Source organism: Rhizopus microsporus (assembly GCF_002708625.1).
Source record: "Rhizopus microsporus ATCC 52813 unplaced genomic scaffold scaffold_1, whole genome shotgun sequence".
NCBI classification, from domain to species: Eukaryota; Fungi; Mucoromycota; class Mucoromycetes; order Mucorales; family Rhizopodaceae; genus Rhizopus; species Rhizopus microsporus.
Genome location: NW_019671916.1, coordinates 2,443,114 through 2,458,371, shown reverse-complemented (window position 1 = coordinate 2,458,371; position 15,258 = coordinate 2,443,114). Strand labels below are relative to the sequence as shown.

Genomic DNA, 15,258 nt, shown 5'->3' with positions numbered 1-15,258 from the left:
ATGACCATATAATTTAAAGCCGTATAGGGTATTTTTATTATTACAAGATTCATAGAATGATTGAAAGTAGAATGATGGAGTCTAATGCAATGTGTATATGTAAAAGAAGTTAAGCCTTGTAGAAAGGATAGTCTATGTAGCCTTCAGGACCATGAGTGTAAAAGGTGGATCTGTCATACTTGTTCAATGGCCAATTGTTACGAAGGCGTTCAGGAAGATCAGGGTTTGCAATGAAAGCACGACCAAAAGAGATCAGGCTTCCATGCTTTTGAGCGTAATCGATAGCTTTTTTGGGAGCAGTGGAGTAACCATTAGAGGCCATAAAAGGGCCCTTCCAGATCTTGCGATAAGGTTCTAATGTATCTTCAATAAGTGTATCTTCATTATCTTGGAGGTTGGCACGAGCTTGGATAAAATGAAGGTAGGCCAAGTCAGGATGGTTCTTTTGAAGTTGAGAGGTCAAGTAGCTCCAGGTTTCGACAACGGTCTCATCTCCCATATCTTGGAAAGACCCACCAGGTGAGAAACGGATGGCGGTACGGTCATCACCAACAGCGTCAGCGACAGCATCAACCACTTCGAGAGCAAAGCGAGCACGGTTCTCGATACTTCCACCATATTCGTCAGTACGCTTGTTGCTGTTGGAATTGATGAATTGATCAACGAGGTAACCATTAGCACCATGGATCTCGACACCATCAAAACCAGCTTCAATTGCGTTCAAGGCAGCTTGGCGGTACTTTTGGACCCATTCTTTGATCTCAGGTACAGTTAAGGCGTGTGGTACTTCGTGTTCGCTGCCGCCAGCAAAGTAGTTGATGCCTTTAATAGGGATGTCGGAGGCAGAAACAGGCTGTTCACCATTGGGATTCAATTTGCGAGAGCCAGCACGTCCAATGTGCCACAGTTGTAAGTAAATGATAGCACCCTTTTCGTGAACAGCATCTGTCACTTTTTTCCAGCCTTCGATTTGTTCCTTGTTGAAAATACCGGGCGCTTGAATGTATCCACCTGCTAAAGGATCAATGGAGGTAGCCTCTGTGATCAAGAGGCCGCCGTTGCTTGCTCTTTGTTTGTAATATTCAACAAGAAGATCATTAGGGACAGCTTCGAGAGTAGCTCTTGTACGAGTTAAGGGAGCCAAGACAACACGATGTTGAAGTACATGTCTTCCGATCTTGATTGGGTTGAAGAGAGATTGAATAGTCATTGTAGAGATGAATTGAGTGTGTTTAATGATAAAATGAGACTAAAAAAGAAAAATTGGACCCTTTTATATGTAACTTGTGTATTATTCAGCATGGAAAAATAGTTTAGGCTTAGAGAGGAAACTGAGTCCCGAAAAGGAAAGCGTGCCATTCTTTCCTTTTTGAACTAATCGCTTACGTACCTTCGAGTATCTTTGATTGCCACATTATTAATTCGTTCAGCAAAATTATTAATCCCTTTTTTCATGTTGCATCTCGTTTAAAATAGCGGGGTTTATTTAATATTGGTAAACGCTTGGTGCACTCAAAAATGCACTCAAAAATAAACTAATGCTATGAACGCTTCCTTGGGGCGCTACCTATGTTGTCACTTTACTGTATTTTTTATTAATTATTGACGTTAATTTTATAAAACATTGTCGTAAAATAAAAGAATTATTTACGTAAAAAGACGACAAAAAAATACGTTTGAATAAAACGACATCATGTCAAAAGAGAGAGAGAGATAATGAGTATATGTAGAAAAAGAAAGAAAAAGTATGTTAGTATTAGAGCACATATCCTAATATTAGCTTTACTTACCACCAAGGTGCATTCTGGGGAGGGTAGCGATAACTACCCAGGAAAGTTAAAACAAAAAAAGGAACGGAGGACAGAGGGAACCCAGGGCGTCAGAAGAGGAAATTGGGGAACGCTCCAGGTACAAGCCAGAGAGCAAAGAGGGCGGGACAAGCGAGTCAGAGCAAAAACCATGAGGACAGGCTAGTTTTGACTGGTGAATCTTTGAACACTCAGAGGGACACTTGATAACTGCTGTAAAGAAGCAAAAAAAGGACTCAATTAAAATGGGTTTTTATATGTTTTTCTTTCAAACAAGTTTCAGGATCAAGTACCTAGGATAAAGAAATCATGTCAAATAGAAGCAATCTGCTCCGTGACCATTCAAGAATATGTATTACCAAATATGACTACATGTTCTTCTGGTTTTACAAGGAAACTAAAGAGGGCGATTTCTAATATTAGGTTAGTTTCAACTCCAAGACAGCCCACCTGTTAATATTGCTGTCAAATGGGATAGTGAGCCATATTCTTTTTGTATTTGTTATTACTCTGATAACATTACAACGGTTTCAATACGACATCTAAATTTGGAAAGCACGACATTCAGTCTCAATAGCAGCGTCATTATTTTTTGGAAATACAGTATAACTTCACATTGTCTAACCTAAGGCTATCCAGCTTACTCTCTCTGATATAAAATTTGAATTTATCATAATTACAAGTGATTGGTCTTGGTTCTTCGTTGATCAAACTGACAACATAAAACTAAAATAACATTTCTTTTTTAGCTCTTTCTTCTTGAAAAGAGACAATTCAAGATGGTAATTTCATAAACTCATGTTTAGCTTGACGCTACACGTTGAAAAGCTTTGCTGGGCGACACCATAAGTAGTGGATAGAGGCAACGCCCGTAATATTGATTTATTTTTGAGTGCACCAAGTGTTTGCATATTATAAACGTAGTTAATTCTTCGAATATTTATTTATCAACAGAACAGAAAAACCTCGCAAGATAGAATATCATTGATCAAGTGAATAAGACATTACTGAAAGAATACACCACAGCATTCAACATGCTAAAGCAGGCTTGGAATATAGTATTGAAAGAACTACCACATTTTCTTTGGACTTACACAATGCCAAACGACATAACGGACCACGACAAAACGCTTTCCAAAATTGTAAAATTCGTTTTAATCGACTTTTCCAGCAAATGTCATCGTAATCCATACTATCAGCCAAAGTACGAGCACACTTATTAGATTAATCGAGCCTTTCCAATCCTTCAATGCTTTGGTGATCACAGCCAGTTGCTTGGATTTCAATGGTGTGAAATTCCATTAGAGGAATACGTTGAATTTACGATTGAAGCTTCAGAAAACTAAATTGTATAGAGTTACTTTTAGATTTCACAGCCTCTGAATGGCTATGTTGCCGAAACAAAGACTAAGGATGTAGTTATAGGCTTTCTAGCCGCGCTTTATTCTCAGTAATATAAATATGAAAATAAAAATTCTTATTGTTCCCTTTACAACTTTCTATGCGTGCATTCACTGTGGTTTGGAGAACTGGTGGCAGAGATGGGCTTCAAAAGAGTCTTTTGTACTATGGGAGGGGAGTCACTACATCCTTAGTCTTCGTTTTGGCAACATAGCTATTGTGGTAGGCACAACCCACAATAGCGTTGCCTCCACTCCAACCTCGAATGTGGTTATGTTCTTGGTAACTTTTCCAAATACAGTGTTGACTATATCGGGCCCACGTCTGTGCTAATTCCTTGGCCGGTAGTAATAGTCTTCGAAGGTGTTGCTTGTCAAACTCCAGTTCGCGTGCAGGTTTACTGCCTTCGTGTTTGCTACGAATCGCAAAGAATGTGCCTTGAACTTATTTGTGTTGATCTCCGAAACTTGCATTATGCCTTCCAGCCACCTACTGACTGTCTTAGGTTGAATCGATTTTGCGGATGTACTGTCATTACCTAAGTAAGCTAGAAACAATATGCGCTCCTCCTCCAATGAAGCTGTAAAGTTCTTGGTACGCTGGACAAATGTCTTCAATGCTCAAACGGGACATAAGTTTTGATATTTGCTAGACCCGATTTTCTAGCTTTAGGCTCGATTATCCTAAAAAATATCATGATCAAACAAAAATAATACTCAGAAAGAAAGAGAGCTGCCATGCTATCATCTGTACAATGTAAAGTGTTTTGTGATTTTATTTAAATTGAATGACCTATATAGTTTTTAATACAGAAGAAGAGGGCGAGTTACTATGGAAGCATACGGTTATTCATTCGATAGTCTTTTTCTTTTTCTTTTTCGACAAAGATGATGACTTTCTAAAGAAAGCCATGTTGTTGGCGGCATTGGTGGATTTCGGCGATTGTTTTCTACAGCTTCAATTATAGGCGATTCTGCTTTCGTAGTAGTTTCTAAGGCAATATTCTGTTTAAACAACACAGAAAAGTTAGTTCAAGATGCACTGTTTGATTATTATTAAATCCATTCTTACTTTCAATTATATAATACTGAAAACGATGTGCGGGAGGAAATGTAATTATTCCACATTTCTAAATAACTTCACCTTTGAGACCTTGATCATCCTATATAGCTTAGGAGATATTATATCCATGTAGTAGGTGAATAGGTCATCTCTTTGACAAATGATGCCACAGGCAACGAGATTTGGAGCTCGGTACATAACAAGTTCATTGTAGATTGTTCGCATTTGCTTGCCGAGTAATTGGGGGGTTTTTTGAACTCGTCAAGCACCAGGACACGCTTCACATTAATCGATATGGAATAGGCCACGAAATCCGGCTTAAACTTTGAATCTTTTTGAAGCTCTCCGTTCGCTCTATATAAATTCCTATCAATACGTTGTATTTTTTCATTTTTGGTTTTATTATATTACTATTTAATCTAAAAGCGACCGTCTTTACTAAAAATTGATATAAGCATTTGCGACAGATAGTTGTGTACAATAGAACCTTCTATGAAACGATCAGGAGATCCATGTTCAGTGCATATATACGTCATTTTTCTCTTTCACCGCTTCACGCAATACCCTTTCACCAAAACCTAAAGAGGTTATCCAGTCGCGTGGTGGGTCCTTGAAAAAAAAAGTTTAATACGTTGATCACTACATTCATCAAATTTTCTTTTAATACATGTCATATTATATCAACAATCTCTTGACATCATTGATGTACCTTGATACCCATTTCTGGACGGTGTTACTTGGCGTTTAGACTTGATATTATAGCACATTAGACCATGGAATTCCCAAGATGTTTTGGCAGAGAATCTTGCTGTCGATGGTAACGTAACAAGGAGACCATGAGCGCTAGAGAGGAAAACAACTGAAGACGGGCAAACGACGATGTTCAAAGAGACGAGAAAGTTGATAGACGGCCTTAAAGTGATTGACAGGGTTACGCTTGATATCATAATAAAGTCCCTGCTCGCCAAAGTTGTAGCCCCTTCCATAAGCATAAAAAACAGGCGAAAGAGCTTCAAGAGCGTCTATATAACTAGGTTCTTGAGGGAACTGTTCCATATATATAGGTTACTGCGAAATAGCCTGTTTGGATGCCTGCGCTGGTAGAATGATGTCTTGACGTATGCGGTGCTTGATTTCATCATCATCCATACCTTGTTCAGGCAGATCTTATCTCAAATCTGTTGTTCGCTGCCGTATACGAAGTAAAGTGTTGACGGCACGTCGAAGGCGCTAACCCAATCTAGGGTGAACGTTGTTGGCGTAAGCTGTGTAGATTTGGCGCCTTCGACTATAGTAGATTGCTGAGCATATACGAAGATGGGCCTCTGGTAGTTGGTGATTGTAAGGTAGTCATCCAAGTACTGATCGATTACGGCATGAGAGCGAACGATGCATTGAGTACAAGTTCGGCCTCTTGAGTAATCGACCAATGAGGACCATACTTCTTTAAAAAAAAAATCTTGTTGATATATTCTTGTATTCTGAAATTCATGCCTTGCAGCACCCGAAAAAAGATGAATTTTGAGAAAGAATAGGCGTGCATGGTAGCGGTGTGTACACGTTCGACGAAGCTTTCGAGTGTTTTATGATGGAGATCATTCCAACCAATGCCATCAACAGAGAATTTAACAGCCAAAATACGATCGCCGGGTGCGAGGGAACTAGAAGTACTCATAGCCAATGCATGGAAGGAGCTTGTAACGGAGGCTTCATCCATGGTGAGATGCCTGTTGAATATATATATGGTTAGTTAAAGATTGTCTCTAATAGCTTAAAAAAGAATTTTACTTACTTCTAGTTAAATGAATATATATGTTTATAAAAAGATTGATATAAAGAACTAGAAAAATGATAGACGTGAACCTACAAGATATATTGTTAGATAACAATGTATCTAATCGTTTAGATAAGCTTTTACTTACTGGAAGTGCTTGATGCGTAGGTTTAAAAATATAAAGATTGATTTTAGAAAATAAAGACCCAAAGAGGTGTATCTATTAGATGTATTATTAGTTACAGACTGTATCTAACAGTTTAACTACGCTTTTACTTACTTAAATAAAAAGATGATTAAACGCTTTTTTAAGAAAGAAAAAGAATGAAATGATAGTGAAATGAATGATTTCTTAGCTAAAATAGTGCCCTTTTTATAATGAAACTCATAATGTTGTAAGTAGCACAAAAAATCGAGTAGAATCATGAATGTGTTCAAAAGCATAAGCATAGATTTAGAACTAATAATGAACAAGAGTGATAGACATCATATTATTCTCAGAATAAACCAATTGATTGAAGCCTTTCGACATGATTAAAGCCAAATCGTACAGAGAATGCCGGTTAAACCTCTTGATTTTAAAGCATGTAAAAGATTCTTGAATCACTAAATAGAGAGAAATGACTCATTATTAAGATATCTGATGGATAGCTTGAGTGACTTTTAGTATCTGTAGCTAAAAGACTGTTATTTCATTGAATACAAAAAAAGAAATAAAGGAGAAAACAAACAGTACATTTGCTTGTAGTACGTAGCATTATGGTAATCACAACATATTGTCTGAATAATCAACTATTAGGTTAAATAGCTAACTGTTGTTGTATAAGAAAAATAAAGATACACTGGAAATACGGTAAACCTGTTCTATGGATAAGGTTAAGGTGAGCCATGTAAATAAGATAGAAATATGTATGCTTTAAGACAGGTCTAAGATGCTCTCTATTGCGGCATTTGTCCAAACATTCATATGAATGCCTAACAAAGCCTTTGAAGTCATTTGCTTTTAAGTTATTAGACGTCTCACTAATTCTCGTCATCAGTGTCTCTTTTTCCAATAACCTATTGCGCTTTACTTTGCTCTTAACAACTGACCAGAATTGCTCAATTGGATTAAGTTCAGGGGAGTATGACGGTAAATAAGCATAACGGTAACCGCGGGATATAATATATTTAGCAATATCCTCAGATATATGGATAGGAGCGTTATCCATAATAAGGTAATGCCCTTTCACATGTGGGTGCCGATCCATTTCATCCATTGTGGCCTTCAGAAAGCTAAAATAATAACCAGTTACTGTACTCGTTAGCTCAACATAACCTTCTCTCTTTCCTTTCTTGGCTGGCGGCTGCGGCAATCTCAGGCTATACTTTATTAATCCTGAAGCAGAGATCGCGCCTAAAATTGTTGTTGTTTGTGCTCGGGTTTTGGGCGCTGTGACTACAGCAGGCAATTCTTTTGTTGAACAGGTCATACTACATTTTAAATTAATATGAAACGCAGACTCATTGATAAAGATACAATTAGCTCTAAAGTCCATGCCCGTACACTCTCACTTATGAATCCGGTCAAAACGCTGCTGAATTTTTTCTTCACTGTTCCTATCTACAGGCTGAAATTGGGCTTTTTTGAGTGACAAGCTGCATTCAGTTCTTGCAAAATTGTAGACAGTGCTTTTAGAGACTTTGAGATTCTGAAACTTTTGAAGTAATCACTCCATTACTTGCTCCAAGGCGACTGAAGGATTTTCATCTATATACTCCAAGATCACTTGCTTGTGTTCTTCTTGAAGTATACGCGAGCGGCCAATTTTCTTATGCTTTATAAAAATACTATCAGGATCTGTTTTGCACATTTGAGCCCATCTTTGGGCTGTGCGAACATGAATACCTAATTGTTTTGCAGCAGCTGAAGCACTCATAGCTTTCTCAAACATCAGTTTAAAGAATCTAACTTTGTCCTGATCCGTATAGAGTGTGTACGCTTGTTTACTCGACGCCTCCTTCGTGCAAACATCTGGGCTATCTTTTGCATCTTCATCTGCCATAGAGCCTACATCGAAATTATTCTCCTGAGGCTGATTATGCAAATACTAAGTGTGTGAACTAACTGTTTCTAAAGCATATCGCTCTTCATCAATGATATAAACACCATCAAGTCTTAGCCTACCAATTATAATGATTAGTTTATCTCCCTCTACCCATCCCCATTAGATTGTATGCTTTCCCCCTCCACCACCAGCACCTTCTCACCCCCACCTTGTTGAACCAGCCCAGACAATTTCAGTATAAAATACTACGTGCTCACTTGGATTTAATAAAAGATTGCTTAAACGTATAAGACGGCATATGCTCCTTTCAAGCCGCTCTCCCATGGACCATCCGTTGGCCAGTTATTTGCACTCTTCTTCATGAACTTGACAACCTTCATCATTAGAAGTGTCCACCTTCTCCGCCCCACACCTTGGGCAAAAGCTCCTCGATTGGCTCCCTCATTGTCCTCACTAGTGTATCTTACACTTGTCCCAACATCATTTCTTCAATAATTTTTTTTACCCTTGATCTCATAAGGGTTTTTTTAGATACTAATTCTTCTTTCTTTTTTGATCTACCTCGGGCGAAGAAGGTATTGTGGTGATGATGACGATGAAGAAGCGGTGTCATCTACCCACCTTTAAAGTCAGTCACTAGTGACACTGTGTCATGAATGACTGATTTCAAATAATCTTTTTGAATAGTATAAACACTGCTTTGTTTTTGGTTCTCTCAGAAGAACTATTCATTGAAACATTAATAAATCCTTTATATCTTTTTATAAAGTAAAAGCCTCCTTTTTCCCTTTTTCTCTTTTCTTTAATTCTGATTTTGGTATAACAATTATATTACCTGTCAAAGCATTTTCAAACTTCTACTTTTATTTACCTTATTTGTCTTTTATTACTCAATTACTTATTTGATCTATTAAATATCTGGTAATCACTACAAAGGGAACCCTTAACGCCAAATTTATAAATATCAGCTAAACCAAACATACGAACCTTACAACACATCAGCACATTACAACACGTTATTTTTTTTAAAAAAAATTCTACGGTATATTATTATCGTGCGCCTACTTGAGGCTTTAATTGTAAATAAAAGACTGTTTAACCGTATAAGACGGCATATCATAATTAGATTTAAAAAAATTAGTAGTATACAGTACAACAGAACTGTTGGTCATTGATATTTCGTTCATTCAAGCAAATATTAATCAAAGATTACATTTGCTTCTCATTTTCTAGCTCTACTATTCTTTCTATTTCTGAAACTGTAACTGCCATTTTAAAATGAGCCCTGCTACTGAACATAACCATCCTGTCATTGATATTCCACGATGGAAAAAAGTAATTGAGAACCATGTTATCATGCATGGTGTTGAGTGGAAACAAGTAACTACACTGAAAGCTGGCACAGCCAGTTAAAGATCAGTTATCTACTAATAAGGAGCAGGACAATAGATTACTTAGTTTGAGAATGCCTGAAGAAGTGAGTATCTATGTAGCAAGGAACATGATTTCTAACAAAAAAATGTTCTTTTTAAAGTTTTCAGTGGTTCAGCAATGAAGCAATGAAAATTCGTGCTGAAAATAATATGATTAGGGCGTATAGCACTGAAACGGAGTTTGCGAGCATATGCTTCTTCTAAAGTGATATACTGAATATGATGTTGAGAGAGGTGAAGAAAGCAAATGTTTGTACAAAAGAAACCCTAGCACTTTCTTTTTAAATGTTCAATGTATACTAAAGTATCAAGCAATAAAGGGTTGAAATATGAACATGTAGATATGATTGTAAAGCTGAAGATGTCAACAGAAGCTGAGCAAAATGTAAGGCCTAATAAAGTTAAAAATTCTTGGAAATTTCAAGTAGAAGAGTTTTTTAAAGAAGTTTTGTTAAGTATTAGTTATGCAGAACAGCTTGCATCAAATATTTAATATTTGTATTTCTTCCTCTAGCTTCAAGAGCAGTGGTACATCTTTCGGGCGTTGAAGCAGCTATGACCTCCAGAGAGATCTTGCTTATTTTTGATCATTCGTCTCTAATGATGCATTCAAACTGATCCAAGTTTGTATCATACATTGTACGCCTACTCACAAGAAGTTTGAGGTACCCCATATATGCTCAACGGGATTTAAACCAGGGTTACAGAGTGGCCAAAAGGCAAACGTAGCTCTAATAGTTTTCGACTTGTATCATCTGGCATAGTTTGCAGTATGAACGGGAGCACCATTCTCTTTTTAGATGAAGTCTTTATCATGTATTTCATACTGATCTTCTGAGCCAAGGGATGGTGTAATCAGCGAGCAAATTGACATATTGATCATTGTTAATTGCTCTTCCCATGATGGTCAATGGTCCCGAAGTTTGTCCATGGAAGCATTCGGCATCATAAGTGATTCTCTTTCGAAATTCGAAATGCCCATTTTGTGTCTCTTACAATCCTTCCTCAGGAGACTTGATGAATTTAGCGCCTTTAGTACCCCTTCCAATACGAATCATGGACTCATCAGACCAAACTACCTTCTGATAGATACGGTATAGATCCCTTCTTGGTTACTATTGGAATTTATTGTCTATCACTTGATGTCAGGCAATTGGTGAAACAAAGCTGTGTGCAAGGCTGCTATTCCTTTCTGCGCAACGTGTAGGCATTTGAATTCTTCTTAATTACATCGAGTCCTATGCAGATCCACGTCAGAGCAACGCGTGAGCGCTCGATCACTCGTCACCTTCTTTGCTTTATAACATGGCTTATCAATGGGCGATATTCAAACTCTGGACAATTAGACTACTTTAATTACTTTCCACAATTGCTATCGCCGAAAGCATCTTTCCACTGTTGACTTTACCAACACTGTTATACCTTAGAAAGCCAGTGATTTTTCTTTTGTTACTCGAATAAGAAAGTGAGTTGAAAATATAATTCAGGGTGATTTATGGTTATCACAGGTATAAACTGATGTGTTTGATGCGATAGAGGAATGTAAAGTAGAACGTATGCTCTACTGTAAGGTTATAAAGTATATAATGATTTATATCAATGATAAACAATGTCAGTGACAACATTAACTCTTCCCTATAAAACTCACATGTGTCTTATTTGATACATTCAGCTCTTCTTAATAAAGAATATAATTCGCAATTTATCGACTTAGCTGCCTTTTCCCAATAACAAAGCTGAATGCAACACAGGTCAGCTGGGATGCCCAAAGTTGTATTTATTTAATCAAGTTCGATTACCCCACCTCCTTCGTCATTTTTCCGTTCTCAGCTATCTGTTTTTATCATAAACATGCTCACTGTATACAGTTACTTATCGAGTGTTGAGAATGTGTTGTTATATTTGAATGATGATGGAATTATTCCCTTGTAAGACTACGATCAAGCTGATAAATTTATTGACAGTTCTAAGAGAAGTAATAACTATTGGTACATCGTTATTATGATGACCTTTCTCGTTTTTCTTCCATTGGTTGTAATCCAAGACATATCTGTTTACAATAAACTCTATCTCTTAACGCCAAACATGTACAACAAATCGTTCGCCAATTTTAGCCAATTAAGTTTTATAATTTAATCCTTATTGAGCAACAAAAAGTTAGCCTTTGCGAAATTTAGAAAATGCAATAGCCAATAAATATTCATCTCAACAGCATCAAAAAGGAAGATAAAATGAAGCCATGAGTTCTTCAGGGCATTGGTCGGATGTTTATGCGTGCCCTATGCTAAAGATATTACAGTGAACAGGAAGAGATAACCATGAAGACATAGATAATCTATATGCTCACCGGCGTATCTTGAACGCAATAAAGTACAAGAAATGCATCATGAAAAAAGGAGTTAATAACTTCGCTGAACGAATTAATAATGTAGCAATCAAAGATGCTCGAAGGTACGTAAGCGATTAGTTCAAATTAGTTCAAAAAGGAAAGAATGGCACGCTTTCCTTTTCAGGACTCAGTTTCCTCTCTAAGCCTAAACTTTTTTTCCGTGCTGAACAGTATGCAACAAATTACATATAAAAGAGTCCAATTTTTCTTTTTTAGTCTCATTTTATCATTAAACACACTCAATTCATCTCTACAATGACTATTCAATCTCTCTTCAACCCAATCAAGATCGGAAGACATGTACTTCAACATCGTGTTGTCTTGGCTCCCTTAACTCGTACAAGAGCTACTCTCGAAGCTGTCCCTAATGATCTTCTTGTTGAATATTACAAACAAAGAGCAAGTAACGGCGGTCTCTTGATCACAGAGGCTGTCTTTATTGATCGTTTAGCAGGTGGTTTCATTCAAGGTCCTGGTATTTTCAACAAGGAACAAATCGAAGGCTGGAAAAAAGTGACAGATGCTGTTCACGAAAAGGGTGCTATCATTTACTTACAACTGTGGCACATTGGACGTGCTGGCTCTCGCAAATTGAATCCCAATGGTGAACAGCCTGTTTCTGCCTCCGACATCCCTATTAAAGGCATCAACTACTTTGCTGGTGGTAGTGAGCATGAAGTACCACGCGCTTTGACTGTGCCTGAGGTCAAAGAATGGGTCCAAAAGTTCCGCCAAGCTGCCTTGAACGCAATTGAAGCTGGTTTTGATGGTGTCGAGATCCATGGTGCTAATGGTTACCTTGTTGATCAATTCATCAATTCCAACAGCAACAAGCGTACTGACGAATATGGTGGAAGTATCGAGAACCGTGCTCGCTTTGCTCTCGAAGTGGTTGATGCTGTCGCTGACGCTGTTGGTGATGACCGTACCGCCATCCGTTTCTCACCTGGTGGGTCTTTCCAAGATATGGGAGATGAGACCGTTGTCGAAACCTGGAGCTACTTGACCTCTCAACTTCAAAAGAACCATCCTGACTTGGCCTACCTTCATTTTATCCAAGCTCGTGCCAACCTCCAAGGTGATGAAGATATACTTATTGAAGATACATTAGAACCTTATCGCAAGATCTGGAAGGGCCCTTTTATTGCCTCTGGTGGTTATTCCACTGCTCGTGAAAAGGCTATTGATTACGCTCAAAAGCATGGAAGCCTGATCTCTTTTGGTCGTGCTTTCATTGCAAACCCTGATCTTCCTGAACGCCTTCGTAACAATTGGCCATTGAACAAGTATGACAGATCCACCTTTTACACTCATGGTCCTGAAGGCTACATAGACTATCCTTTCTACAAGGCTTAACTTCTTTTACATATACACATTGCATTAGACTCCATCATTCTACTTTCAATCATTCTATAAATCTTGTAGTAATAAAGATACAGTCATTTCAAAAAGTAAAGTCGCTGGTTTTGAGTTTGATATCATGCAAAAAAGTTCATATTCAAGAACGTCGTCGGTTGATCCAAAAATAAAGTTGTGTTCAAATGCCGGTTACTTTTGCTTGTCGCTTAGTAATTATCCAATAGCATTCTTGGCATTTTGCTTGTTATAATGGGAGAGCGATTTTGAAGTGGTGTTTTTGCTTTCTTTTTCCTATTTATATTTTACAGATATTCAGAATAAATATGCAGTTTCTTTACGAAGATGGACAGGAGCATATTGTTGATGAGAACGGGGTTGAGCCTGTAGAAAGAAATAGCAAAGAAAAGATACAACAAAGGTACGATTGAGTACAAAAGTGGCAGCAAACCGACTTGGATTTCACAACAAATTGCGTCTTTCTTGATGAATCAGCCTTTCATATCAATTTGAAACGAGGTATGACTTGGCTAAAGAAGGGAACTCCTGCAATAGTTACAGTACCCACAACGAAAGCAAACGCAACATCGATTTTAGGTACCATATCTGCTAGTGGCTTAATTAATGTTAGTTTGAGAGTTCCAAAGCGTATCAAGAGGACATGAAACTGATGCTTATAGCATAGGAACAGTAACAAGGCATTATTTGAGCTTTCTAAAGGCTACCCTTGATGAAATGGACAGGTATCCAGAAATGAAAGGACATTATCTTGCCATGGATAATGCCCCTATTCATAGCTCAACGGATATAGGAAAGTATATTCACTCTCGTGGATACCAATATGTATATTTTCCTCCGTATTCTCCTGAATTGAATCCAGTTGAGCAGTTTTGGTCGGTCGTTAAGAGCAAAGTTAAGCGAAATAAATTTCTGGAAAAAGAGTTGCTAATGACTAGAATTAGTGGGGCCTGCGATAGTTTATATTTAAGTGACTTTAAAGGCTTTTCTCTCATTCTGAAAGATGCTTTGACAAGTGTCTCAACAAAGAAAAACTGTAAACCGCATTGCTTTTTTCTTTTCGGGTGGATGAAAAAAAAACACACATCTTGTTACCAGACATTTGAAAGTTTACTGATACCCAGTAACATTTGGCCGAGAGATAGTGCGAGTTCCTCACATTTGTTACTAGAAATTTGAAAAGTCATTGATATCTGGTAACATTTTTAGCCATAAGACGGCGAAATCCTCCCAATGACTGGAACCTCAACATCATTGAACATCACGTCCATTTCATATACTTCAACTCTTAGCAGAGAGTTTATGATCAAACAAAATAGTGAACAATTATAAAAGTTATACAGCATAACAGGTATAATAAAATAAACGAATCGATGACATGGTTTCTCTTCCCTGAACTGCCAGGTCAACAAAAAAAAAAAAAGAAAAGAAAAATGGATGGTTACTGTAGATGTTTTTTTTTCTAACAATAGTATGCAGCTTTTATCGATTTCCAATTCGGATACTTGTCAACGAGTTGATTGCTTTTCCCATCTTCAAAAATATTAGCCCACAGAATGATTGCATGGTCATTCGATATGTTGATGAATCGCGATTCTACATAATTTTAATTGGCATTGTTCAATACCGTTGCTGAGAGCTGCTTTGATGATTGTGTGAATGATGACAATAGAGTGTCAGACTGTTGCAACGATGATGGCAACGGAGTATCATCACGTTGCATAGATGATGATGATGGCATGAAAGTCTGATACTTGGATTGAAATGCGCTATCTAAGGCTAATGTCTCCTGCAAAACAGCCTTTGCTCGTGTAAGATCTGTTATAAGCTAGACATAATATAGAATAAATTATGCTATAAAGCTTAAGCAGCATCATCCATTAGGACAGGGTTTATCCATGATCTGCCATTGAATTATGTAATATGAATAAATACTCTTTATATGAATTAATTATATTAGAAGTCCTAG

The 15,258-nt window shown here is 37.5% G+C and overlaps 4 protein-coding genes across 4 annotated transcripts; 1 reads left to right on the top strand and 3 right to left on the bottom strand.

The window, feature by feature from the left end:
• Positions 1 to 109: 109 nt before the first annotated feature.
• Positions 110 to 1,210, bottom strand: RHIMIDRAFT_196704 (12-oxo-phytodienoic acid-like protein; the record flags this gene model as incomplete). Its single annotated transcript, XM_023606146.1, has 1 exon — positions 110 to 1,210. The coding sequence occupies one exon, from the start codon at positions 1,208 to 1,210 to the stop codon at positions 110 to 112; it is 1,101 nt and encodes a 366-aa protein (XP_023471612.1).
• Positions 1,211 to 3,374: 2,164 nt separating this feature from the next.
• RHIMIDRAFT_233326 (uncharacterized protein) lies at positions 3,375 to 3,842 on the bottom strand (the record flags this gene model as incomplete). Its single annotated transcript, XM_023607935.1, has 2 exons — positions 3,375 to 3,624; positions 3,748 to 3,842. 2 exons carry the CDS (start codon positions 3,840 to 3,842, stop codon positions 3,375 to 3,377), a joined length of 345 nt encoding a protein of 114 aa, XP_023471611.1.
• A 548-nt stretch (positions 3,843 to 4,390) lies between these two features.
• On the bottom strand, positions 4,391 to 5,327 carry RHIMIDRAFT_233325 (uncharacterized protein; the record flags this gene model as incomplete). Its single annotated transcript, XM_023607934.1, has 3 exons — positions 4,391 to 4,625; positions 4,989 to 5,079; positions 5,132 to 5,327. 3 exons carry the CDS (start codon positions 5,325 to 5,327, stop codon positions 4,391 to 4,393), a joined length of 522 nt encoding a protein of 173 aa, XP_023471610.1.
• Positions 5,328 to 12,003: 6,676 nt separating this feature from the next.
• Positions 12,004 to 13,352, top strand: RHIMIDRAFT_210812 (12-oxo-phytodienoic acid-like protein). Its single transcript, XM_023607182.1, has one exon. It carries the CDS (start codon positions 12,171 to 12,173, stop codon positions 13,269 to 13,271), a length of 1,101 nt encoding a protein of 366 aa, XP_023471609.1. The 5' UTR covers positions 12,004 to 12,170; the 3' UTR covers positions 13,272 to 13,352.
• The last annotated feature ends 1,906 nt before the right edge of the window (positions 13,353 to 15,258 follow it).

Bases quoted from the DNA above. Each gene is read 5' to 3' on its own strand.
- RHIMIDRAFT_210812 (XM_023607182.1), top strand. From the start codon at position 12,171: ATGACTATTCAATCTCTCTTCAACCCAATCAAGATCGGAAGACATGTA.